Below are 27,129 nucleotides of genomic sequence, written 5' to 3' on the forward strand. Positions count from 1 at the left end.
ACCCACTAAGGTCGGTTATTTAGAAAAAGAATATCATATAATTAATAAATTATAAATAAATACAATAACTAACTTATCATATTATATTTATAACCTATAGTTTTAATATTGCATCATATGCAACATATAAACCATAGTTCTTTTCCTATTTTATGGCATTTAATATAAATCATATTTATATTAATTCCTCCAACCAAATAATAATGTATCAAATACATCATATTAATTATATCATATATAATTTAATTAATTTAATTATATCATATATAATCAAATTCCCTCTTGTTAATTTGAACATTTCAAACTAACCCAAAAACTGATTCTCAACATGAATCCATTGAGCTACCAAGGGGGCCTTATGGACTTGTAGCTTGAAGCTCCAACGGTACGTGAATAACTGACTAAACTCTTTAATCACGATATCCACCATTCGTTAACTGTCGGGCACTCCACTAAAGACCGATAGTTGCACTCTTTGCACTACATATATATTTCTGTGTCCATTGAATATAACCAACCAACAGTATGATGACACTTCACAAATCGCTCGTAAGTACAGCTGGACCAAATTATCGTTTTTCCCCTGTAGTTATATCTAACTCCTTAAGTATCATTGATTCCTCTAATGAATAATAGATCATAGTTCCCTTATGACTAAATCCTTCTTGGGCCAAGAGAAAGTGTGGCACCACATTGTTCAAGCCCCGGAATCAGCTCTTAAGGGAAAATTTTATCTACTTATCCCTGCTTTGGGGAGTGAGTGAATTCCATCTTGTATTGTGTAGCTAAGTTCTCAGCTCCCCAATCAGACGAATCCTTAAAGTGGTAAGCTTGTTGAGTCGGCGATCTGGCCACTCTCCCATGCAAATCAAAGGATCGCCCTCATAGGCAGAAGTTCACAACTCACTCAGGATTAAGGTCATGTTATGGTCATCCTAGTGAAATGAAAGTCTCAATTATGAACGACGTTATATAACGAGACTAAACATTTCGTGGTCTGGTCTTATACAAACTCCTTTGTATAGAATATCCTTACTCGCATGTCTAATACATGAATGATCAGGATCAGATCATTTGTAGCATTTTACAACATTTGTAACACCTACAAAGTGGGCCACACTCGTAGTGTCACCAGGATAAGGTATCCCTCATTATCCATATACTACAGACCATTTAGGTTATCACTTAAAGCACGATCTATTTGTATGTCTCCACGTACATGCTTAAGTTACAATGATAACCATGGATCTTAGTTTATTGGTTTGTGGTTAATGTAACTCAAATTTCTCATATTTCATAGACTGAAGTAAATAAAATATCTTATATTATACATCACAAAATGTTTGTTCATACAAGTGTTTACAAACTATAAAATCCCAGGAGATTTAAGGCATCAACCCAACAAGTTTAATGTTCTTCCACTTTCACCGCTACTCCTTCTCTTCTTCCCATCCACTTCTCCGTTTCAAGATTTTACCATGTTTCTAACCATGCCCACCCTTTTCCTTCCTTCAGATCCATTCTGCTGATCGTCGTCGCCATGGCTGCTTAGAGAAAGGTAATGTAACTCTTCTCCTATTATAACAAATCAACAAGTTCTTTTTCAATCATGTTGTTTGGGAGCTAGGGCTGAATGGATATTGATGGATTCAGGTGAAAAAAAATACGATAACGCTTGGGAGAAGAAGTGGAAAGAGACTGAAACTGGGAGTTGGAGAAGGATAATGGAAGGGGAGGGATTTAGAGTTAAGAGAGAAAATAGGAGTCTGATAAAAATTTAAAAGAGAGATGGGGGGGGAATTGGAATTCTTAAGTTTTGAAAGTGTAATGAAAAATTAAAAATTTTGAGCACCTAACTTAAAAAGAGACCTGTGCATGTTTTTTGTTTTTTAGAATTTTATCGAGGGTTTTTAAAAATTCTATAAAAAAATGCAATGAAAAAAGATATTTGTTGTAGAGAAAGGATGTGCAATCTTTTAGAAGTCTTTGACAACTAGCGATAGAACCCGACATGTCCAAGAAAGCTTTGTAGTGTTTTGAAATTTGTAGGCAGTGGCAGTTTTTCCATGGCTTCTACTCTTGCTTTATCAACCTCTAACCTCAACTTGGACACCTTGTGCCCAAGCACAATCCTTTCTGTTACCATATGACATTTTCCCAATTCAGAACATATTGGTGTCTTCACATCTTCTCAATATTTTTTCAAGATTGGTCAAGCATACATCATAGATTTTTCCATAAACTGAGAAACCATCCACAAAATTTCTACCGATTCTTCCAGATAGTCAGAGAAGATGACCATCATGTACCTCTGAAAAGTACTAGGGTCATTACATAGCCTAAAGGGCAAACGTTAGAAGACGAATGTTCCATATGTATGGGTAAAGGTTGTTTTCTCTTGATCCTCAAGCGCAATCATGATTTGATTGTACCCTGCATAACCGTTCAGAAAGAAGAAGAAGTCATTCCCTACCGATCTATCTAGTATCTGATCAATAAAAGGTAAGGGAAAGTGGTCTTTCTTTGTCACTGCGTTAAGCTTTATGTAGTCTATACAGATCCTCCATCTCGTGATCATGCGTGTAGGGATAAGTTTAGTGTTTTGATTAGGGACTACAATGATACCGCTTTTTTCGTACGAGGCTTACCCATTTAATGTCTGCAATGGGAAAGATACCCCTGGATCCAACCATTTAATGATTTCTTTCTTACAACTTCTTCCACCGCAGGATTGAGCTTGCGTTGATGTTCAATAGAGCTGTCCTTTCCATCTTCAAGTCGAATTTTATGCATGTAATAGGAGGGGCTGATTCCCCTGATATCTGCTAGGATCCATTCTATCACCTTAATATACTTCTTGAAAATCTTTAAAATAGCATCTTCATTTTCTTCAGAGAGTGTTGCTGAGATGATGACAGGTAGAGTGTCATGTTCACCGAGCAACACATACTTTAAAAAGCAAGGAGTGCTTTTAATTCCAATACAGGAGATTGCTCGAGTGAAGGATTGATCTTGCTTTCTCGATTTTTTAAGCTCAGAGGCTCAAAATTCCTTTGAATTTCCTTTATCGCATAAATGATTCAAGCTGCTGAGCGTTCATCTCGTCTTTCTCTTCTTCCATCACCTTATTAATTTCAAATCCAAACTTGTAAAGCCAATCTTCTTCCAACTCAATTGCATGATACGTGTTGGCTTCATCAGGATACTTCATCGCTTTAAGAATGTTAAACTTCATCTTTTGGCCATTTACTTGCATGTTGTGAAGTAAAGCAAGTTTGTATGTTATTTTTTAAAGGGATTACCCATCTTTCTAGACATACATATATGTTTGTAAATATTTATGTATGTTGGGCCAACATGAGATGTATAAAGTTTCATGATTGCCTAAAGGCTTAAGAAATGAGATGGATGCATGTTATAAATATATTATTATTTATTAGGTCAAACAGAAAGCAGGTGGACAGTAGATGTCATAAAAGGGCTGAAATTTGCTATCTTCATATTCTTTTCTAGGTTAAGAAGGTAATCTGAGAGGGGATGTGACACTTCGAGACTGAGGTCGACCTCGAAGAGCCAAGCCACATTGCCTTATGACAGTTCACCCTAAACTCAACAAGGTATTCATTCTTGTTTTAACTTAAAATTCATGAGGTCGAGTCCCCGGATCGACCTATGGCCCTGAGGCCAAAATGAAACCATTCTTCTACAAAACACAAAATTGGCCAAGATACTTGGTAAAGGTTTTGAGGGAACTGGAATAGAGAGCATAGAAGGCTTGATTTTAGGCTTTCAAGGTTTCAAGCCACGTAGCCCTAGGACAGTTCAATCTCTTACCCTATAAAATATTCATTTTTAACTAAAAAAAGTAAGATAGAGATATCGAATATATATATAAGAAATTCCTAAAATCAAGCCCTAAGGGACTTGATAAGATTATTCTGCGAGTAATCCAGGGATTAAGAGCTCTGGAGTCTTTGAACTCTTGAAAGCCTAAAATTAAGCCTTAGGGGTCTTGATAAGGTCATTACCAGGATAACCAGAGATTAAGAACCCCGAAGCCCCGAAACCCAAGAAATCCAAAACTCAAACCCCAAGAGGCTTAATATGGTCATTCCTAGGATAATATAGGGATTAAAAATCTTGGAGCTTTTAAACCCATGAAAACTAAAAATCAAACCTCAATGGGCTTGATATAGTCATTCTAGGATAACCTGAAGATTAAGAAACCTAGAGCCTTTAAACCAAGGAACGCCAAAAAATCAAGCCTCAAGGGGCTTGATATGGTCATTCCAAGGATAATCTAGGGATTAAAAACCCGGAAACCTACTTAGAAAGAAAAGCCAAAAGTCAGGCTGAAGAGCTTGACGGATTTTTTTCTGCTAAATCACAAAAAGAAAGTTGATCTTTGGAATTAAAACCGAATAGCCCAAAACTCTGAGGTACACATCATGCATGGCTGAGGCTATCAGGTAAATCATACTCCCAAGCAAGGAAGGGACTAGTGAAAAACAAATCTAATGATTTGATTTTTCAAAGTCCCAACTAGGAGTGGGGCTACTGTTATGGGTAATTTTTTGACCAAAAATCTTGAGTTTGGGAAGACATGAAGGATGTAACAAACGAGCCAATGGGCCGAGGGATGAAGGAAAGAAGAGGCGTTAGGCCAAACGGCCCGACCAGCCCTTCCTCGAATGAGGTCGAGGTGAGTTGAGCCAGGCCCAACCTAACCCCCGCCTGAGGAAGAGGTCCAAGTCCTCTTAACCGACCCAAATTGACTTTCCTAAATCACTTTACTTTTCCTAATCTCCTCTACTTTTCCTAATCTCCTTTACTTTTCCTAATCCTTTTTAGGTTTGGGATCCAAATCCACCACACTATAAGACACACCCAAAGGTAAGTTCTCCTCTCCCTCATCTCTAGCTTGCTCTAACCCTTTACTGAATATTAACTTAAGCATTAAAGATTCTGTGGCAAACACTACACCAGTGTTTTCTTTTCTTACATCCACTAAGGCAATTTTAATTTTTTTTTCAAGGTTAAATCGTATTAATATAACTTTTTGAAAGTTCATGGATATTATGGACATGAGATACAAAGTTTAGAGTATAAAATAATTGTTTTCGACCTAATAAATTTTTCCCTTTTTTCTTTGAAAGTTTTGAAAGTTCATAAATATTATTGAAAGAAATACAAAGCTCATAGCCATTTTCTATAATATATCCTACATTTATCTTTAGAAAATGCTTGATAGATAGATACATGTACCATATTTGAGAGTTAAAAAGAATAAATACAATAATTCCATAAAAAAAAAATTCATACATCAGAGAGATCAATTCTTCATGATCAAAATGGAAAGCGCGAGAAGGAAACCGATCCAATGGCAGTAGCTAATTTGCCCTATTCTCAATGTAGACGCCGACGAAGTTCTCGGTGGCCGTGCAAGATGGCGCTTCTTCGTCGTATCAATCATAATTCCAAATCGACATCCATCTCTGCCATTACCCTGATTAGACGGAGACGGATCGACAGTAGAAATTGTAGCTAGGTTCGAAAATTTGCAGGCATTTGAACTCTGATTCATTGTTTGAAAATAGGCATTGAAAGCATACGAAACGTTGCTTCTAGCGTCAAGGTTGCCACAGGACGAACCGTAGCTAAGGCTGGTGCAATCAGCGTGGTCGCAAGCATAAGCGACGCTGTTCGGGAGATTCGGATCGGAGAGACTCGCTTGCGGTGACATTACGCACCATTGTTTGGATAAGTATTGAACTCCTTTGGCTGGAACCAAGGGCTTTCTATTTCCCATGTTTAAAGAGCATTTGATTGTTCCGTCGTAATTAAAAATTCCCCAATGTCGCTCAAAACTCCCTGGTTGAATGCTCTTCGCATCCTCGTCGATGATGGCGAAGATGTATGTGTCTGTTGGCACTGGCCGCTTTGGTGTGCCTTGACGGCGATTGATGCGCTCGATTAGACCTAGTGTTAAGACAAAGTACACCACAAAATATTGGTTAATTGCAATCAATACCAGTTTGGTATAAATATAGCCAAATCTATCCGTGATATACTCTATCAACAACAAATAGAGATGGAGAAATTCCTCACAAAGTTCCTGAATCGATTAGGGTAAAGAATTTCTGATTTGACCGGGTACGAGGGTCAAACTAGATATTTAAATTGGATTCCCAATCGGAAACGAAGTGGGAAAACCTTATACATATATATGTGTATTTCTAAGCTATTGTTAGCGTTAACAGATTTTGTTTTTAAAATTTAGTTTCATGATGTGTTAACTTTAATTTTTTTTTATTAAATTTACAATTAAAAAAATTAAAAATACTTTTTAATTAGTCATTTAAATAAATAAAACAAAAATAAATACTAACTTGTTACATATAAGGTTTATAATTTCAATATAAATAACAAATTTTGATTGATTTTAAATAAAAAAAATCATTATCAAATAATAATAAACACAAGAAAAATTTCCTACGGGATTTCTCGACCCTAACTCCCAAAAATGGGGTAATGAGTGGGAACAAGATGAAAAATCTCCATGAAAACGAGGATAGGGAATGCATCCCTAATCTCACCTGCCCCATTGTCATCACTAGCAATATAGTCTATCTATCAAGTTGAATACAAATTTTGCTATATTTGCAAATTTTTTTGTATTTGTACTAGGTATGATTATTATATTTGTAATTGTCCCTAAAATATTGCATTTATCCTTAATTATCCATAACTTAACTAGTTAAGCCTCAAGTTTCAATCTACCAACTCCCACATGTTGTTGAAGCCTCTGATGAAATTAGATTTGCAACTGTTTTAGTTTATGAAGTTTCATATATTTGTTTCAAAAGTTTGTTTCTTAATTTTTAAAAATAACTATTTTGGTCATATGAATTATGTTTAAAATAATACTCATACTAATATGTTAGTCAAAGAATGAAAGCACCATTCATTTGTCAAAAATAAATTTAAAATAAAGACCAAAATAATTATTTTTTTTGAAAGGTTGACTAAAATAGATATTTACAAATTTTGTGGACCAAAATGAAATAAATCTTAGATATTTTGAAAATATATAGACCAAAATATAACAAATATGAAAGTTTAGGCACTAAAATAAAATTTAAAGACACATGCCTTGATTGAATCTAGAATATTACATGTACTCTTTATTAAAAAAAATTAAAAAAATCAATATAAACATAACCGAACTAGAATAATGCATATACTTTCGATAAAAAAGTTAAATTCTAAAGGTTTGAATTTCCACCATACATATAGTTGAACTAGAAAAAAGTTAAAAAAATTCAAAACATTCAAAACTACGAAGTACCCATTAATAGATTAAATCCTTAGCTATCAACTAAAATTTTGAATCGAGTGGTGATTCAACGTACCTTGATTGAATCTTTGAGCGTTAGCATTATTGGCATTAGGATCTCCATCGGTCGGCCATCCAACTTCCCCAATGATGAGAGGCATGGAGGAGAAACCATTCTTCTCGAGAGCAGAGACGAGAGTGTCGAAATTGGCATCAAGAACATTGGTGTAGGAGATCGAACCATCAATGACGGGTGCGGCATTGCCGCTAAAGAAGGCATACTCCTTGGGGAAATGTGGATCGGCATTGAGACTAAGGAAAGGGTAGATGTTGATGGTGAGAGGAGAGGCATTGTTGCTGAGGAACTTGATGATGTTGACCATCAAATCACGGATGTCCGGCCGGAAGTTGCCACCGGAAGGGAGGCCGTTGCCGGTTTCATAAACGTCGGCGTTTAGTGGGATTGTGACCTTCACTTGCCGCCCCAAACCGGCCTTTATTAGGGCGGCTTGAATGTTTTGCAGTGCTGGGAAGGTGGTTTGAAGGAATGAACCGTTGTAGGCGTTTAGGAAAGGTTCATTCCCCACGGCTACATACCTACAATAATACAATATGTTCTTTCATTGGTGTACGTTTCTTAAAAAAAAAAAGAAGTAAAATATTGGAAATAAGCTTTTAATTTCATTTATCCGCGTTTCCTATATTATTAGGTTTTTCTTTGTTATGTTTTCAAATATAGAAAAATGAATAAATTTATTTTTAAATATAGTAAAATGTAACTGTTTATCATTTATATACTAAAAGTATTAAGTTTTTTAAATTTATTGTTTATTATTGATTATCAATGACATTTTGCTATACTTGAAAATATTTTTAACAATTTTACTATGTAAAATAATTATTAAAAATACTTTGGTAAATTATGAGTTGTAATTATTTTTATGCCACGTGGAAAATTTTTAATTTTTTTTTTTTAAATCCCTTTGTAATTTAGAGGATGCATGGAGTCTGCTTTATTTGGTATTCTGTCATTTTCTGTTTTTAAAAATTATACTTATTTTCATACCACCTGTCTTATCATAGTTTTTATTTTTCTTAATTACATTTCAATTCTGAACCAAATTTGAAAAAGAAAAACTACGATAGATAACAAAACAAACAAATCAATAGTTAGAAGTAGTAATTAACTTATTTTTTTTTAAAAAAAGACCCCATTTGATAAGCATTTGGTTTTTAGTTTTTAGTTTTTGAAAATTAAGTATATTTTCTCTCAAATTCTTACCACAATTTTTATTTATTTTAAGTAAAATAGTTGAATTCTAAGTTAATTTCAAAAACAAAGATTATTTAAAAAAAAAAAAAAAAAAAAATCACAACTTCACTTGGCTTTTGAAAATATTGGTAGGTAAGAGAGCAAGAAATGTTAAGGTGGATCTGATGTTTATAGACTTAATTTTTAAAAATTAAAAATAAAAAACCAAATGGTTATAAAAAAAATTTAAATGATCATCAAACATGGCCTTTTGAAAAAAAAATTATAATAAAAATAATAAATAAAAAAATAATGATTATCAAATTAATTAATCATGCGATTTTGAGGATGTGAAATGAAAAATAGAATAGACTATGTGAAAGTTTTGAGATTATTATAGAATTTAAACAAATAACTTGTGCAAAATTAATACTGAAATATAACTTTTTTTGTTCACTAAAAATATAATATTTGAAAAATTAAAATGTAGATTAAAATATAAAATTCTATAAGTTAAATAACAATAAATAAAATAATTTAAATCGATGTCGAATAATTTCGATTTAATAGACTCAACCGAAATTAACCTTTTAAATATTACTTACTTTTTATTCTAAAAAAATGTTACTTACTTTCAGAAAAAGAAAAAAGAAACCTTTTAAACGTTACTAGAAAACTTTTGTGTATTGCACGTGTGATGATATCTTAATAAGCTTATACATAATGTTCAATTAAATATGCGAATGTATATAAATTGCTTTTTAGAAATGTAAAAAATATATATTTACATTAAATATAATAATGGATGATAATTAAATATATATTCATGGCATAGAGTTAGACTTATGGAAATAGCCAAAAGGAGTATTATATATATGTTGATGCAATTATATAATTTTCAACACACATTTAAATTTCCCTAAAATTTTAGATCTCGATATTTCTATCAATTTACACGTTTATAATTCTTAGTTTCCTAATATTAATATTAAACCATTCAGTTTAGGATTATCTTTTTTAGTCCAACAATTATGGAGTATAGAAATCGAATCATCAATAATAAATGACACATTCTCTCTAAATTGACCAAAAGAAAAGTAGCAGTCAAGTATTCAAGATCCAATTCAAGAATAATTTATCTTTTGCTTTTGAATTATATACTTGTATCTTTTTTTTTCACATTTTTTAATTATATAGTTTTTTATTTTTGTTAAAGAACCATTTTAAAAGTTGTTTTCAAATATAGTAAATGAATCAAAATATTTACAAATATAGTAAATTTCACTATCCATTGGTATTTATTAATATCTATTACAGATAGATTGAATAATTTTTCTTGTAATTTTTAGCCTATAAAAAGGGGGTTTTCTTTTCATAAAATTTAAAAATATAAAACTAAAAATGAAATCGTTAACGAGGTAATACCTGATGTCGGTGCCAAAATTAGAAACGAAGTAAGAAACATTTTTGGAGACCCAATTCTCAGCAACTCGTACACTACTAGCAAGCGGTGCCAAGAATTCATTAGGTATTCCGAGCATAACTTGAAGACCAGAATTCCCAAGAGCTTGAAGAGCCCCTGGGTCAGCTTCAAATAGCTTGACCTTACTGAACCCATTGTCCTTCATCAACTTAACCACAATATCCGGTGGGAGGGGATGGCTCGACCGCGTCCCCCAGTTACAAGCAAACCCTAACCCACCTTTTACAAATAACCCTTCTTCATAACCCAAACAGCAAACCACCAAAGCCAATAATAATGATCCCCATTTTCGGTGTCCCATATTTTTGTGTGGATCTCCATATGCGCCAGCATTGATTTAAATGTAATGGGCCAATGTTCTAAAAGAATTGGGGTAGGGGAGACAAGCCCTTTTGGTCAAGGAAAGGCAAGGAATTGAATTAAGATTCGAAAAAGGTATTGGGTTCCATTATTATTCCATGAAAATATCTACACGTATTGCCAATCCATGATTCTCTTCTTCTACTCTCTCAATAATGTCTTATATTATATAGTATAATAATGCACGTGTTACAAGAAACGAATATTTTGGAGTCTTTATACTCCTCCTTTATTATAAGCTCCTCTATATTTGGTTGTCCAATGCAAAAATCTAGATGTTACGTTGAGAGGATTTTAAAAGAATAATGTATATGTTTTAAACTTATGGTGAAATGAGGGTGAGTAGAGACAAATATATTTGAATGATAGTCATATATGTATTGTGATCAGTTCGATGAATTAATACTCTACATTTAAAATGGACTTGGAGTTGATGGAGGGAATGAAAAAAAAAAAAAAACCCTTCACTCTCTAATTAATTGAAGGGTAATTACAATGAGTAAGCCTTAAAGGCTAATTATTAGGTATATATCATCATTTTTAAAGAATTGTAAATATAGCAATTTTCTTAAGAGACAAGTACAAATATAGTAATCAGCCTCAAATATTAACAATATAATATAATGCAAAATAATTTGCAGATATATAGCAAAATTTATATCCAACTCTCAAAATCTATCGGTAATTGAAGGAATGGAATTCCTTTACTGAAGTGTGTGAACGTCGTGCAATTAGTTTCCAATTTGAAAAAACATAAAATACAGAGAAGTTTCACACATTCAAAATGCAAATTACAGTATAAACATTATAAGTCAAGCTTATAAGTATGTTGTTCTACTAAGAGGAAACGAAGAAAAAAGACTTACTTTAAAGAAAACCTCTTCTTGTATTTCTTCTCCAAAGGTCATGAACACAACACTACCCAAACATAGCAACATTTCCAACGAACAGAATACCATCACTTTGAGTCTCTGCTATTCTCAGGATAAGAGATTGAAAATATGGTCCCTTTTCATTTTGGGAAGGAAAAGGTAAATGTTATGTGAGGGGAGTTCCTTGAGAGTCTTTTCTCAAAGAAAAATGAGTTTTCTATGTTAATCACATTGCTCTGCAAAAACTTCCTCTTTTTGTTAAACGAGAGAGATGGAATGAGAATTATTATAATTAATTTAGATTATATACTAAACTACTTTAATATATAACTAAATCAATAAGGTTAATTAACATTTAATTAACCAACCCAATATCATATGCTTAATATGATTTGAATCATATTCAAAATACACCCTCTCTTTTAACCTATAGTTTTAATATGAATCTCATTCACATTAATTTAAAATTATAGTATTTGTATAATCTTATTCATAAATAATATTTAAATTTTATTCAAATATTTATCTATAACATATTTTATAATTTTAATTATAAATCATATTTATAATGAACCATATATTATAATGTATCACTATACACTATACTTTATATTAGTCATATTCATATAACCAATATCTTTTAATTTCCAAAATAATTTGAACAATTCAAATTATTCCAAAAATAATTATCCCTTGTGTTTATCCTTAGTGAGCTTGCAAGAGGATCTTATGAACCTACAAATTAGAAGTTCCAATCATACGAGATTAATTAATTGAATTATTTAATTAAACGAATCAATATTCATTAACTGTCGGTCACTCCAATAAAGACTGATAACTGCACTATTCACATTGTAGATATATTTCTTATGTCCAGAAATATAACCAATGAACATTGAGTTGACCCTTCACGAATTGTTCGTAACTACAACTAAGTCAAATTATCGTTTAACCCCTGTAGTTATATCTAACTTCTTAAGTAACATTGATTTCTCTAATGAACAATTAGTTATAGTCCAACTATAAACTAGATCCCTCTCTGGCTAGTGAGAGGGTGAGGCGCCTCATTATTCAAGACTCGGAATCAGTCATCGAGGGAGTAATTCATCTACTATCCCTCAAGACGGGAATGAGTGAATTCCATCTTTCAATAATTTAATATTTGTATTTTAAAATGGTTAACTATTTAATCTCTATTGTAAAGATATTATTAGGATTTAAGGAAGTTTCTTACCTAGATAGATCTATAAATTTGTTAGAAACTAAATGTGATTGTAACCCATAAAAATTTTGTTTCAAGGTAAAAGTGGACCATTTATTTTGATCAATTTTTTTGTGAGAGGAATTAAATTATTACCATTTAAAAGATACAAAGATTAAATTATTACATGTTAAAGTTTATAATTAAATTAGTAAATTGTTACTAATTGACAAATACATAAACTAAATTATAACAATTCGAAAGGGCATAACCAATTTGTTACAAATTAAAGTTTAAAGACGAAATATGGATCAAAAGTGTTTTTTCACTATTTTTTTTTTTTGTTGTTTCGACATTCAGGGGGATCAAACCCTTGATCTAGACTCTAGAGATTGATTGTACAATTTCATTCCAGTTGAGTTATGCTCGTATGCAAGAAATTTGATTTTTTCCTTAAACATAAATTTATATTGATAGCAACTTTATAACCTAAAACAAACATGAGATCTTAGTCTAGGGGTGAAAGATTTACATTAACTACAATAATTCAAAATGTTATAGCTAACCGAGTATAGCTCAACTAACATGAAACTTGTTCTATCAACCTTGATATTAGAGGTTCGATCTCCTTTCGATGTTGTAAAAAAAAAAAAAAGTAACAATTTAATCATTGTACTTTAAAATTGGTAATAATTTAATCTTCATTGTAGAAATTCCTGTTAAGATTTAATGAGATTTTTTGCATAAATAAAATGATAAATTAATTAAAGACTCAACATTTTTATAAAATACAAAGTTACATAATAAAATAATAAAAGTTAACATTTAATTTTTATGATTTTTTTTTTTTTACATTAAAGACTAACTTATACATACAAAAATTTAAAGACTAAATGTAGTTTAAATCATTATAAATCAAAGTTGATATAGACTCAATTGTCATTAATTTAGGCAAAAAAAAGTGTTTTTTTTTAAGGATAGTTATAATTGGAATAATAATCAAATGTATAACATCATTTTAAAAAAATTGCAAATATGTCCAATTTCAATTTATGTTATATCTGTATCTAAGAAGTGAAAGCTGAAATTTCAATTTCAACTATGTCCAAACGCGGCTTATATTTTTCGCTCCAAAAACAATAATCGCAAGAAAAATATATTCAATCAAAATCAACAAGCAAAAGTCATTGCGTCCTGCAACCGTTTTTGCTGTTTAATCTCTCTCTCGTTCTGCTTCCTTCCATTTTCCACCCTCTCTGATTTGATCTTCCAACCTAAAACGCCATTGATCCAACCCCTCTTCGATCTCAGATCTCAATCCATCCTCTTCCCACAAGACCCCCACATTTCATTGCATTCTCCTTTTCCCTAAAAAATCCCTCAGATCTTCGCCGCATTTCCATCTTCCAATGGCTACGATGGAGAGCTTGATCGGTTTAGTCAACCGAATCCAGCGAGCCTGCACTGTCTTGGGAGATCATGGCGGTGAGGGAATGTCCCTCTGGGAAGCTCTTCCTTCCGTCGCCGTCGTCGGAGGACAGGTTTGTAATCTCTTTAACTCATCTTCTTTTCCATGTATAATCTGGTAACTGTTTCTTTTCGTTTCTGATCCATTTCTATTCCTGTGGAAATTAGAGTTCCGGTAAATCTTCAGTGCTGGAAAGCGTGGTCGGTAGAGACTTTCTTCCTCGTGGATCCGGTAAATCTCCTAGATTTGTTCTACTTATTTTGTCTCTGCGTATAAATGATTTGCTATGCCTTTTCACGTTCTCCCTCATTTTGCTAATCTGATAATGCTGGACTTTTCATTTTACTCACTGGTCTACTCTATACTCGAGGATCTTCATTTTACTTCCGATAAGACGAAGTTAGATTTTGGGTTCTTACATTTCCTAATTGATTGAGTTATGCTTGTGAGCTCCAATCATTAAAGTAATTAGGCGATAGTTACTCTTTGAATACTGAAAAGTATTTGGTTTTCTTTTCGGTCTATCACTTCAAAACCGAAAGTTGCCTTTGTTAGTATGAATGTCAGTTTCAGAATCGTGCTTGGCTACTGGTGATTGACGAAAAATGGTTTCTTTCATCTCCAATCTATCTTTCTTATTGATAGGCATTGTAACGCGACGACCATTGGTGTTGCAACTTCATAAGACAGATGAAGGACGATCTGAATATGCAGAGTTTCTCCATGCCCCAAAGAAGAAGTTTGCTGATTTTGGTATATTGTATTTCCTCTTCTTCCTCTGATAAGGACTGTTTTATAGATTGGTTAATGTATAAGAAAGCTTTAAAGTTTCACAATTTTCACTCACTATCCCCTTTTTCAAATCTCGAGCATTCCCTATAATTTTGGAGACAAGGTTTGGTCAATGTATTCTGTTTTATTTGTTGACGTGTATTTTGTGAATTTATTAATGTCTATTCTGGAGCTAAATTTCCATTTGATGTTGTAAAAGATTCTCATGAAAATAAGAGTGTTTCTGGGCATATTTTCGTTATGTCTAAATTGAATGTACTTGTTCTCATATCAAAATCTCCGAAGTTTCTTGCTTACTACAAGCTTGGAAAATTCCTAGGTTTCTTATTCCTGTACATTATCGACATTGAGTATATTTTGTAGAAGCTAATTGCATAACCATGGAAGAAGAGGAAGTCTGACTAAAATCTGATCCTGCATTAAAATTCTCTGGCTTGTTTGTAGATTTTTTTTTTGTGGCCTGCTTGGGTAAAGTTTTATCATATAATTCTAGCAATACTTTGACACATTTTCTTGCTAATTAGTACTGTAGGACTTTCTTTCTTTCCTTCCTCCATAAGATTCAAATATGTATTCATGTTACAATCACGAACATCTTACCAAATAAAAGTGTCCACTTTTCTCATGTGCAGCTTCTGTGCGTAAAGAAATATCAGATGAGACTGATCGGATTACTGGGAAGTCAAAGCAAATCTCAAATATACCAATTCATTTGAGCATATATTCTCCAAATGGTAAATAAGATGAAACGTGATAATTAAACCATGGAATCACCAGGTTGAATATTATCATTCGCCAGCATTTTGCCCATATAAGGATCCTGATTGGAAGCATATAGTGAATGTTCTACAGTATGACTCATACTGTTCAGGGTTTAGGTGAAGAGATAAATGTTTGTTCTATAATATAAAGGATCACTCTGACTTCAAAACTCACTTTGTAGAATTGAAGCATAAGTTTTAATTGGTACAAACTGAATTATGAGATTTGTCGTAGATGCTCTAATCTTTCAACAACTTTGAATGTTAACACCTAGATATCTAAATTAACACATAACAGAGGATCAATAGCTTTGTAAACCCCAAGGGATGCTTGTATCTATAGGTGATTGGTTCTGTTCAACTGTGCAATGAAGCATATGACTCCTTATTTTATTCAATTCCCTCCAGGCTCCAATCATATATGACAGTAAAGGTCGACAGAATTATGTGCTGACCATTGTTAACGTCTTTGGGAAATTTGAAAATAAATTAATTCTTTCAGTGATACTTCTAAAATTTTTGAAGAATTTTTTAGACTTCGTTAAGTTTATAACTTTTAACCGGTGAATCCTTTCCAAAGCCTTTTGTAATTACTCACCCTTTTTTACTTATACAAAAATCATACAAAATTCATCTGTATCCATCCTCTTAAATGAGTGAATTCAGACCTGAAAGCCTTCTATTACCTATTTGGTTTCTTACTTGCACAAATCCATGCATGCATATCTAAATACTCAAATCCTTTTCCCCATTGTACACTCGATTTCGGGTTCAAGTTTTAGATTTTAGCTCTTGGCCTTTTCAGGCTCCAAATGACAAGTTTTTCAGAAAATTCTAGATTTGACACTCAGTCCCCCATATCCTTGTATTACCATTGTTTTCCTGTGTGGCATCTTGTTCTCTTTCCTTGGCGATATTTGATTTTTTGGTAAAGCAGGACTCCTTTCCTTTCTTATTTCTCTCTCTCTCTCTCTTTTTAATATTTTCCTGAAAAAAAATAATGTTCAATTATTTCTTTTGATTATCAAACACCTGTTAACCTTGTTTCTTCAGAATTTTGGTTTCTTATGCTGTTTGTTGTCTTCTTTCAATTGTTGCGTATGATGATGCTTCTTACCTGATCCTTTCTTGCAGTTGTAAACTTAACGCTCATAGATCTTCCTGGGTTGACAAAGGTTGCTGTAGGTAATTTGTTTGAAATAGTTAGTTTTTTATATTGGACGTTTTAAATTTTTTTTTTTTGTTACATTTTTAAAAAACTAATGTGCTTTTGTTTCCTGCCTTTTGCAGAAGGACAACCCGAGTCTATTGTTGAAGATATTGAAAACATGGTCCGCTCTTATGTTGAGAAAGTAAGGATCTCGAATCAACCTTGACGAAAACTTTAAATCAATGTCTTCAATGATATGTTATTTTTCTTTTGGCTTTGAAATTGGAATATGTTACTACACTAATACCATGAATCTAAAACACCCGTAGGCACTTATATATGCAGTTATGGCCGCTTGAGCTATCCTTGATTCTTTATTTCTATTCTTTAGCATTTTGAATAGTTTCTGCTCTTTTATTTCTCTGGCATTTTAAGGATAAAGGGAATAAAGGGAAATCATGGGTTTTGCTTTTGTTGTATGCCAAATGGAGGCATTCCAGTTTTTTGCCTTTTATGTTCTTGCTATTTGGTGATCACTCTTGGTTCATTGGCATGCATTTGTCAAAGATTAATAAGAGCATTTGTATTTTGTCTTCTACGGAATCTTAAACTATGGAGTGTACTTGCATTTCTTTTTGTCTTCTTCTAAACCGTTGCATTAATTATTGTCTTGGATTTTGTAGCCTAACTGCATTATACTTGCAATTTCTCCTGCTAATCAAGATATTGCAACTTCAGACGCTATAAAGCTTGCAAGGGAAGTTGATCCCTCAGGTACATGTAAAAGAGGGTATGGAGTTTTAGGTCATGTGGATCTTGGATAAATTGGCTAAGATTTTTGCCTCTTGTCTTATTGCGTTTTTCAGGTGAAAGAACGTTTGGAGTGCTTACAAAACTCGACTTGATGGACAAGGGAACTAATGCTCTGGATGTATGATTCAGTTACCTTATAGTATTAACCAACTTTGTATATCGGATTTTATTAAATGAAATATAAATAGAGTAAACATTTTTTAGTAATATGTGATATTCAAATCCGCTTTTGACATTTTGTATGATGCCAATCTTCTTGAATTGCTTTTAACAACTTTAAACATTTTTAATGAACTTGATTGTTATAAAATTTTCACCCCTCCTAATTGTGGATTTGTTACCATGCTTTACCCAGGTAATTAAAAAGTACAAAAACTGAAAAGTCTCTAAATGAATGTTATAGGTTCTTGAAGGAAGAGCATACAGGTTGCAGCATCCATGGGTAGGGATTGTAAATCGTTCACAAGCTGATATTAATAAGAATGTAGACATGATTATTGCGCGCAAAAAGGAGCGTGAATATTTTGAAACAAGCCCTGAGTATGGACATCTAGCCCATAAGATGGGCTCAGAATATCTTGCTAAACTTTTGTCCCAGGTCCTTATTCCAATTAATTCTTTTTTTTGTTATTTTAATTTTGTATATCCATCTTCTTCTTGTTAGCCCTCTTGATATTTAGTTGTCACAACTAGGACTATTCTAGCAGTTTGGCATGGCTGATTTGTGTTTTCATATGTTATGTTCTTGGTTTTCAGCACTTGGAGAGGGTTATCAGGCAACGGATTCCGAGTATCATTGCCTTGATAAATAAGACAATTGACGAACTGAATGCGGAGTTGGACAGAATTGGCAGACCTATAGCAGTAGACTCGGGGGTAATGCATTAGCCCCTGTGGATACCATATTCCAAGTTAGCAAATAAAATTATCTCTACCCTGCATCCATCACAAATCTGCATTCATGTTTTCTATGCAGGCACAATTGTACACTATTTTAGAAATGTGTCGTGCCTTTGACCGTGTGTTCAAGGAACATCTGGATGGAGGGTAATGTTCTGACTTCCGTTTAGCATTTCTAATCTGGATTGGAGCATCAGCACAAACCTCTTAATACTATCATGTTATGAACTTATGAAATTTAATACTTTATGTTTTAGTTTGAACCGAAAATTTTTAATTTTTGTGTAAGGAACCAATTTTTCATCGATGAAAATGAAAGATTAACAAGAGCATATAATAAACAAGCTCTTGGTGTCCTGAGTCATAATACAGTGAACATTTCTCGAGGATATTTAAAGCACTATGCTGGTGAAGTTTCTTCCCCGTGAATTTATGGCTAGAGAAAGTAGAATTTTACACAAATCCTCTTCAGAAATGAGAAGTCAGATTTGTCATGAGGAAAGAAAAGGAAAATTACGGGAATTGTAATCCTACGCTATGACCAACACGAGAAGTTTTAGAAGTTATTGAAATATAATTCATGCTGAATTGTATCATGATATCTTTCTCCAGCTGGAAAGTTAACTTCCTTTTTCCAATTGATAATGATATTCACATGGTCTACAACGAATATATGCTACAGGCGGCCTGGTGGAGATAGAATATATGGAGTTTTTGACCATCAACTACCTGCTGCCCTGAAGAAATTACCTTTTGATCGTCATCTTTCTTTAAAAAATGTCCAAAAAGTTGTGAGTGAAGCTGATGGTTACCAGCCTCACTTAATTGCTCCAGAACAAGGATACAGGAGGCTTATTGATGGTTCAATCAGCTATTTCAAGGGTCCGGCTGAAGCTTCTGTTGATGCTGTAATATTCTAATTCAATCTCTATCTGATAATTGTCTGAAATCTAAAATCTAAATTATGGAATTTATGTGTGCTTAATTGCTTATATTATTAAATTAAACCTAAATTTCTAGTATATGTTGTTTTTAATATGAGAAAAAGTATCAACGCCACTTCTCTCTGAGGATGAAGTGATCTGGTAATACGGTTTGATAAATATATATATTACAGTTTCTATTCGCTAGCCTGCTCCTGTGTTATAAAAATTTAGAAATAGTTGAAGTTTAGATTCAATTTGGGCTTTGGCTATGAGATCGAATTGGATTATTTGTTTATTTATGCATTCTTACAAAGATTTAAGATATCGTGTCGATTGGCCTATCTAATAAACTGTTATTTGATCAGTCCCTTTGTAACTTTGATATCAATTATAATTTTCTGAGGAGTTTAGGGAGTCAACTTGATCTCAATCTATAATCATATTGGGATTTGGTTTTGCTTCTCTCTTTCACGTGTATGAAACTCAGCTTCTAGCTATGCGTAATTTATTCGAAAGAATGTTATACATATTATGAACATTTTGATCTCTCACTCAGCCAATGGATATTATTTAAATTTGGAGCAGTTCAGTGATGTTTGAAGCTTTGAGTGGATTATTGAATTGTCACCAATAACTCTTTTTGGGGCGAAAGTTCATTGGACATGTTCATTCGAGATTGTATTCTTATGTGACATTTTAACTTGACAGCTCAATAACTAAAGATCAACCCAATACAACGAAGTATGTCTGATGTCTAAAAGAGAAATAATAGAAGTTGTATGTTGCAGAGATTTTTTTTGGGATTATCTTGCAATCCAACGGTGGTTGATTTTGGAAATATCTATGCATTCTTGAGATAAACTATGAAGATGCGTTCTATGTTCTATGAATTTATAGAATTTGCTCAGTCTGTAAAGATGATGTTTTTCCAATTGTCCATGGTGGTTTCAAGATCAAAGCAACTAATTGTCTTGTACTTTTGTGCAGGTGCATTTTGTATTGAAAGAACTTGTTCGTAAATCTATAGCTGAAACAGAGGTAAACCTTCTTAATCAAACATGTGTTCTTGAATAGTGTTTGGGGAATTATTCTCGAGAGATTTATTCTTAGTGAATAGTTGAATTTCTATTTGCCGCTAATTTGGCATGACTATATGAAAAGTAATAAAAATTTCCTTACTATATTGGAGTAAGGTATTACTGAGTTGCTCCTTGAGGATAAAGATGATTTTGTTTGTATGATTGGCAAAATTGGAGTAAGGTATTACTGAGTTGCTAGGAAGTGCTCTTGAATCCTCCCTTCCACGAGAAAGGGAGGATTCTTTGGATGTCTTGATTTTTTCCTATTCTAAAGGACTCTAACTGGCATAAATAGTGGATGAGTAATTAGAAAAATATTTAGTCACAAATACTTTAAGAGGAAGATGCAAAATTATAAACTCCCGAAGAAAAAGATTGCTTAAATTTATTTTCTCCAACAAGTGTCCCTAAGTGAGAACATGGAAGCCATTATTCACATCCTAAAAAATGTAGCTAGTTAGACTATGAAGAAATTCTTTCAACATCTAGAGGCTGGAAACTGATAGTTGGGGATAGTTTGAAGTTCCTCCATAAAACCAAAATAAAAGGACGGAACAAAAGAATTCTGAGTTTTCAACACTTCTTTTGTTGGAAGGATTACTAGAGTAATGCTTTTCTCTTTCTAACAATATTTTGTGATCGTTAGAAATTGAAAAGTCATTATTAAGTGTTCATTTTTATTTGGACATATAGTTAAGCTATATCAAATAAATATTCTAATCGTCAAAGTGAGTATAGCTCAACTGGTATATAATATGTTTGGATGATTAAAGATGAGACATCTAACATTGGGTAAGAGCTCTTATTGATTAATGCTTAGTCAAATAGTTTTTCCCATGACATTTCTATATCTATATGGCATTATAAATTCACATGTAAGACTATTTTTGAAACTTCACATTCATTAATACAGTACTTTGTTACTGATTGAAGTGCAAACATGTTCTAATTTATAAGATTTCCTTGGATTAACACAAATTTCAGGAACTGAAAAGATTTCCAACACTTCAATCGGACATTGCAACAGCTGCAACAGAGGCATTAGAGAGATTTCGTGAAGAAAGTCGAAAAACAGTTCTACGGTTGGTTGATATGGAGTCTAGCTACCTCACCGTAGATTTTTTCCGAAAGCTGCATATGGAACCAGACAAAAATCCTAATCCTACCCCAACGGGACCAAATGCGGACCGCTATACAGATAACCATTTCAGAAGGATTGGTACAGTCATATCTTGCTTATATATGCATATACATTATTTGGCAGCAACTCATATTTTTTTGCTATACTTACACGCACATACTTGAATACATGTATTTCTTTATTAGTTAATTTCAAATTCATTCTGTCTACACAAGAGCTCATGATTGTTTGAGTATACTAAAATAGCACCAAACCATGTGATTGCTGAGTTTGTTGATTGTTTTAGGTTCAAATGTGAGTTCTTATATTGGGATGGTTTGTGACACATTGAAAAATTCAATTCCAAAAGCTGTCGTCTACTGTCAAGTTCGAGAGGCCAAGAGATCATTACTAAACCATTTTTATGTTCAAGTTGGAAAAAGGGAGGTATGTTTTCTTAATGAACCCAACAATAAATTTGAAGCAAATTCTGTGCACTTAGTTTTCCTTGCCTAATTTACCCTCAAAAGAAAATAATCATCCTTTCTCGTCCCTTAGTTTGAAACTCTGAATATATTGAAGCTATAACATTCAACTGTTAAAAATAATTAAAGTAAACTTATTATTGCATTGAAAAATCTACTATATTTTGCCATTGCATCATTGCAGAAGGAACGTCTTGGTGCTATGTTGGATGAGGATCCAGCACTGATGGAGAGAAGAACAACCATAGCTAAAAGACTCGAGCTTTACAAGTCAGCTCGAGACGAAATCGACTCAGTTGCATGGAAATGAGGATCACGGATTCGAGCTACTCACATTTTGTTTATCACACGAAACTTTGTCAAGATGGACCTCAATCTCATTATGGACAAACTAATTCCCTATTCTTTTTTGCAATACCTTTCAGCTTGGAAAATAGGTTAGAACAAGCAAGTTGTTAAAGCACCATTTTAGTTGCTAGCCTACGATCGACAATGCACAATTGTCGTTTTTTTTCTCCCATTCATTTCTTCAAAAGGTTTCTCCATTCATTTCTTATGTCATTGTGTACAATAACTATAAGTAGCTCTTAAATTTTATTTCATAAATTTTTATAGATCCGAGAAGAAGACATCATTGTCATTGATTGATCTCAGTTTCACCTGAAATAGTAAATAGAGTTGGCTTAAGTGGATGGTGTTATGGACATGGATTTCCTCAAAGTTATGAGTTATACGGATTGTTCTATTCAAAGTTTTATCTTTAAATATCATTCTTTCAGACCTAGTTTGCCAGCTTTATTCATAACTCGTCTGAATAGTAAGGACAGATGAAGTTAATAATCAAAGGAAAAAAATACCAAACAAATAAGTTAATGAACATGTGCCAAATATACCTATGAACAGTTAACTTTGTACCTTTTTTAAAGGGGAAAAAAGCTAATATTTTGTTCTGAAATAAATTATTATATATAATAAGGTTGAATTATAGAAAATAGACTTCAATTTGTATCATTTTAAAATAAATACCTCTGAATTTTCACAAGTTTTAATAATACCTTAAACTTAAAAAAAAAAAAAAAATCAAAATTTTTGTAATAGTTAACTTTAGAAGGAAACAGGGAGTATTTTGTTTAAACAATATACATGAATTTTCAGAAATTTTATTAATACCCTTAAAAAATATATATATCCTTAAAACTTACTTATTTTTCTACTTCTAGTTTTATTGCCAAAATTTAGAAAGGAAAAAAAATTGAGCAGAATACAAATTTTTTTAGTCCAACTATAGAAATGAGATCCAACCTTTGACCCCAATCAACCTAATTAGTCTCTCAAAAAAGAAAGTGGTAAAACTAAATTTAAATTATATTTGCTACCCAAAATATATCGATGTAATAAAAAGATTTGCAACAACAAATAAAATAACACATTATGTATTAGTTAATAATTACAAGCTTACAACCCAAAAAAGGAAAAAAAAATTTAAAGTGTTGCTCCCATCGGACTTCTTATGGCAGGATATGGATCCAATAATAAATATTCCTTTTTAGGTGGTCTACGAGCTGCCGAATGAATTATTCATTAACTTTGATGTGGAACCTATTAATAGATAAGAACACATTCCATCGGAAAAAAGAAAAAGAAAAATAGAGGCTAATTTCAAATAGTTAAAGGCAGAGGGAGAAATTAGTTACAATAATTAAATGAACAATAGTGGGAATATTGGAGTGAAAATTCTGATCGGATTTTCGCCGGAGTTCATTGGCTCTGTTTCTTACCGTTAGAAACAGAGTATTTATGGAAACAAACTCGAATAACATCATTCCGCTTCAGATTTTCTAAATATTTTCCTAAACTAAATTTCAATCCAACGGTAACAAAGTGAAGTCGGAAAAGGAATTAGAGAGACCATCTGAAGATTGAAATCAAATTAGGAAATTAAATCCTAATAAATGAAAACCCATCCATCTTCAATTTCTTCTACACTCTGAAACTAATCTCTGTATTATGAAACTCTGAAAATAATCTCTGTATTACGAAATAATGGGAATGGAGCTTGGTCTTCCTGATTTGAACAAACTTTACATACCTCGGAGAAGAAGGGGCTCTTCTGGTGCCGGAAAGAAAGAACAACACTTAGCTGAAAGCTCCAAACCCCCAATCTCCATGTTGGAGGCTGCGGTTGTTCTTATGGCCATTGCAAACTCTGTTTCCGATGTCGAAAGCTTCTGCAATTGTGAACTCAAAAAATATGAAAACACCCACAAAAGGAAGAACCCTCCTACGACGGCTGCTACTAAGAAACCACCGAGGAAGAAGAGGGCAAGGCAGAGCAAATTCCCGTCGATTCCTGAGATGCCGGCGGCGATGAGAGACCGAATCGTGGAGATGGGTGGCTACGAAATTAATCTGGTGATTCAGAAACAACTTCAAGATACGGATTTAAACAAGAATCTTGGACGTTTGTCCCTCCCACAAAAGAAACTGTTGTTCGATTTCGCAACAGAGGAGGAGAGGAGGTTGCTGAGCCAACAAGAAAATAAGAACAAGAAAGGGTTGAATGTAGTGATAATGGATCATGTTCTTGAAGAAAGAAACATTTGTTTGAAGAAGTGGAAGATCGGGAGTGGAGATGTTTACTGTTTGATGACACAGTGGAATGCATTTGTGAAAGAAAGAGGATTAAAAAGTGGAGACCATATTCAACTATGGAGCTTCAGAAAAGATGATGAAAACGAGGGTGGTTTTCGTCTCTGTTTTGCAATGGTGAAGCTAATTCATGGTTGTGATTAAGAATTGAAGCTCTTAGCAACTCGCTGATTTTGTAGTGTTTTGATTATGTAAGGAATATTATTTCACTAAGACTTTTTTTCTTCTTTGACTTTTGAGTTTTCCTACAAAATCCTTTCGTCTTGATCCTCTTCTTTTCAAAATTTTCAGTTTCACACAGCAATCTTAAAATTAGCAATTTTCTTAATGAATTAAAAATTATTTTTGGGGGAGGTCGTTGGTGCCGGCGACCGTTCATGCAATTCAACTGAAAAAAACCGAAAAGAAACAAAACATGGAGAAGATCAAGTAATAGAGAAAAGAAATACAAAGAAATAAAAAGAAAGGAAAAAGATATTAATAAGAAAGAAGAAAAAAACATAAACAGCGGCCAACGGCGGTGATAGACGGTGGCCGGTGGAGGAGGGGAAGAAGGAGGGGGAAAACTATGAGAATGAGGAAGTGAATTGAAGAGATAGAAATCAGAAAAGCTAATTATTATTTTAATATTTAAGATAAAGGTTTTTTTTTTTTTTTTTTTTTTTTCAAAACCATGTGAGCCCACGGTTATGATACAAATTACGTACAAAAAATTTACTTGGAGATTTTTGTTTTCTTCGATTAACCATCAACTATCTACATTTGTTGTCTCATTAATTCATTTTCCTTATAAATATAAATATAGGACACGAGAGTCTCATTGAAAAGTAAATTAATAAAAGTAATTATTTAAATATAAAAAAAAAACCGGAAAGGAGGCTCACCGAGTGGGCGTGCCGGAGTGGTTATCGGGCATGACTAGAAATCATGTGGGCTCTGCCCGCGCAGGTTCGAATCCTGCCGCTCACGCTTTTTTCCTTTTTCTTTTTGTCTTTTTAAATATCACCTTTTATTTTATTAATTCTTTTTAGGATATAATGTAGTATTAAAATTTCATGGACAAGTAAACATTTCCATGTTTCAATGCTGATGTATTTATTTATTTTTAAATATATATATATTTTTAAAATCTTTTCATGAGAATTTATAAATATTTATATTAATATTTCCGTAGAATTAAAGTTTTCAATATTTTTGTCGATATTTTTAGTTTTTTATGGTTTCATGTTAAAATTTTATTCCCTCACTCATTTTTTTCGAAAATAAAAAATAAAATTAAAACTTATTTGAATGAAAATTAAGCTTTACAAAAACAAAAACAAAAAAACTATTAAAGGATAAAATTGACTATTTGAAACATGTCAATTTTATATCAAACTAGTTTGATACTATGTGCATTGTAAAGTTTAAAATATAACTTTTTTTAAAAAAATATTTCCATGGTAATTTATCCATATGTAAAATCGACAATTTCTAAGATTAGGGCCTTCAATATTTTGTCAATATCAATTTATGCATTTGATTTTTTTTTTCTTCGCTTTCATGTTAAAATTTGATTATCTCACTCATTTTTTTTTTAAAAAAAGTAAATAAAACTTATTAAATTAAGCTTTGCACAAAAAAAAAAAAAAAAAAATTAATGGACAAAATTGACTATTTGGAACATGTCAATTTTATACCAAACTAGTTTGATACTATGTGCATTGTCAGCCTTTTGTAAAGTATAAGATATAACTTTTTCTTTTTTCTCTTTGTTTTTATAATCTTTCCATAAAAATTTATCAATATATAAATCGACATTTTTGTAAGATTAGGGCCTTCAATATTTTTGTCATTACCGACATTATTCATTTGAGTTTTTTCAGCTTTCATGTTAAAATTTACTATCTCACTCATTTTTTTCAAAAAAAAAAAAAACTTATTTGGATGAAAATTAAGCTTTGCACAAAAAAAAAAAAAAAAAAGAAAGAAAAAAGAAAAAGAAAGATTAATGCACAAAATTGGCTATTTGTAACATGCCAATTTTATACCAAACTAGTTTGATACTATTTGTATTGTCTGTCTTTTGTAAAGATTAAAATATAATTTTTTTAGGAAAATTTATCGATATGTAAACTAAAATTTTCGTAAGATTAAGGCTCTCGATATTTTTGTCAATATCAACATTATGCATTTGAATCTTTTTCTACTTACATATTAAATTTGATTCCCTCACTCTCACCCAATTTTTTTAAAAAAAAAAAAAAAAAAAAAGAAGAAGAAGAAAAACTTATTTGAATAAAAATTAAGCTTTACAAAAAAAAGAAAAAAAAAAAGAGTACCGGTAAAATTGACTATTAGATTTTAGATGGCACTATAAAAAATGGCAAATTTCAAAAAGAATTTAGCTCTACCATAAAATTTTTTACCAAACTAATTTAGTACTATGCGCAATATCTGAGTTTGATAAAGTTTAAAATAACACTTAATTACAAAATTTTAA

The 27,129-nt window shown here is 32.3% G+C and overlaps 3 protein-coding genes and 1 non-coding gene across 4 annotated transcripts; 3 read left to right on the top strand and 1 right to left on the bottom strand.

The window, feature by feature from the left end:
- Nucleotides 1-5,117: 5,117 nt before the first annotated feature.
- On the bottom strand, nucleotides 5,118-10,397 carry LOC120092813 (glucan endo-1,3-beta-glucosidase 5-like). The gene is made up of 3 exons (XM_039051018.2): nucleotides 10,014-10,397; nucleotides 7,413-7,933; nucleotides 5,118-5,979 (listed from the first exon to the last, which is right to left on the bottom strand). The coding sequence occupies exons 1-3, from the start codon at nucleotides 10,370-10,372 to the stop codon at nucleotides 5,333-5,335; spliced, it is 1,527 nt and encodes a 508-aa protein (XP_038906946.1). The 5' UTR covers nucleotides 10,373-10,397; the 3' UTR covers nucleotides 5,118-5,332.
- Nucleotides 10,398-13,587: 3,190 nt separating this feature from the next.
- LOC120068180 (phragmoplastin DRP1C) lies at nucleotides 13,588-22,685 on the top strand. The gene is made up of 16 exons (XM_039019885.2): nucleotides 13,588-14,045; nucleotides 14,140-14,203; nucleotides 14,618-14,725; nucleotides 15,397-15,498; nucleotides 16,660-16,710; nucleotides 16,816-16,877; nucleotides 17,359-17,449; nucleotides 17,542-17,606; nucleotides 17,892-18,086; nucleotides 18,245-18,364; nucleotides 18,465-18,535; nucleotides 19,071-19,296; nucleotides 20,302-20,352; nucleotides 21,378-21,612; nucleotides 21,821-21,960; nucleotides 22,183-22,685. The coding sequence occupies exons 1-16, from the start codon at nucleotides 13,914-13,916 to the stop codon at nucleotides 22,306-22,308; spliced, it is 1,839 nt and encodes a 612-aa protein (XP_038875813.1). The 5' UTR covers nucleotides 13,588-13,913; the 3' UTR covers nucleotides 22,309-22,685.
- Nucleotides 22,686-23,359: 674 nt separating this feature from the next.
- LOC120067476 (B3 domain-containing protein At1g05920-like) lies at nucleotides 23,360-25,251 on the top strand. The gene has a single exon (XM_090308567.1). It carries the CDS (start codon nucleotides 24,042-24,044, stop codon nucleotides 24,789-24,791), a length of 750 nt encoding a protein of 249 aa, XP_090164693.1. The 5' UTR covers nucleotides 23,360-24,041; the 3' UTR covers nucleotides 24,792-25,251.
- A 283-nt stretch (nucleotides 25,252-25,534) lies between these two features.
- TRNAS-AGA (transfer RNA serine (anticodon AGA)) lies at nucleotides 25,535-25,616 on the top strand. Its single transcript has one exon. It is a non-coding gene; the product is annotated as a tRNA-Ser (tRNA).
- Nucleotides 25,617-27,129: the final 1,513 nt, after the last annotated feature.

The sequence above is a fragment of the Benincasa hispida genome, chromosome 12 (genome assembly GCF_027475165.1).
Source record: "Benincasa hispida cultivar pf3 chromosome 12, pf3_genome.v1.1, whole genome shotgun sequence".
Taxonomy (NCBI): domain Eukaryota; kingdom Viridiplantae; phylum Streptophyta; class Magnoliopsida; order Cucurbitales; family Cucurbitaceae; genus Benincasa; species Benincasa hispida.

What these genes read in the sequence shown, in the direction of transcription:
- LOC120068180 (XM_039019885.2), top strand. Translation starts at nt 13,914, where the DNA reads ATGGCTACGATGGAGAGCTTGATCGGTTTAGTCAACCGAATCCAGCGA. An exon ending in AAGGGAAGTTGATCCCTCAG is followed by an intron (nt 17,450 to 17,541) that starts GTACATGTAAAA and finishes TGCGTTTTTCAG; the next exon opens with GTGAAAGAACGTTTGGAGTG. An exon ending in TTCAAGTTGGAAAAAGGGAG is followed by an intron (nt 21,961 to 22,182) that starts GTATGTTTTCTT and finishes GCATCATTGCAG; the next exon opens with AAGGAACGTCTTGGTGCTAT.
- LOC120092813 (XM_039051018.2), bottom strand. Translation starts at nt 10,372, where the DNA reads ATGGGACACCGAAAATGGGGATCATTATTATTGGCTTTGGTGGTTTGC. An exon ending in AATTTTGGCACCGACATCAG is followed by an intron (nt 7,934 to 10,013) that starts GTATTACCTCGT and finishes GTATTATTGTAG; the next exon opens with GTATGTAGCCGTGGGGAATG. An exon ending in CGCTCAAAGATTCAATCAAG is followed by an intron (nt 5,980 to 7,412) that starts GTACGTTGAATC and finishes TCTTAACACTAG; the next exon opens with GTCTAATCGAGCGCATCAAT.
- LOC120067476 (XM_090308567.1), top strand. Translation starts at nt 24,042, where the DNA reads ATGGGAATGGAGCTTGGTCTTCCTGATTTGAACAAACTTTACATACCT.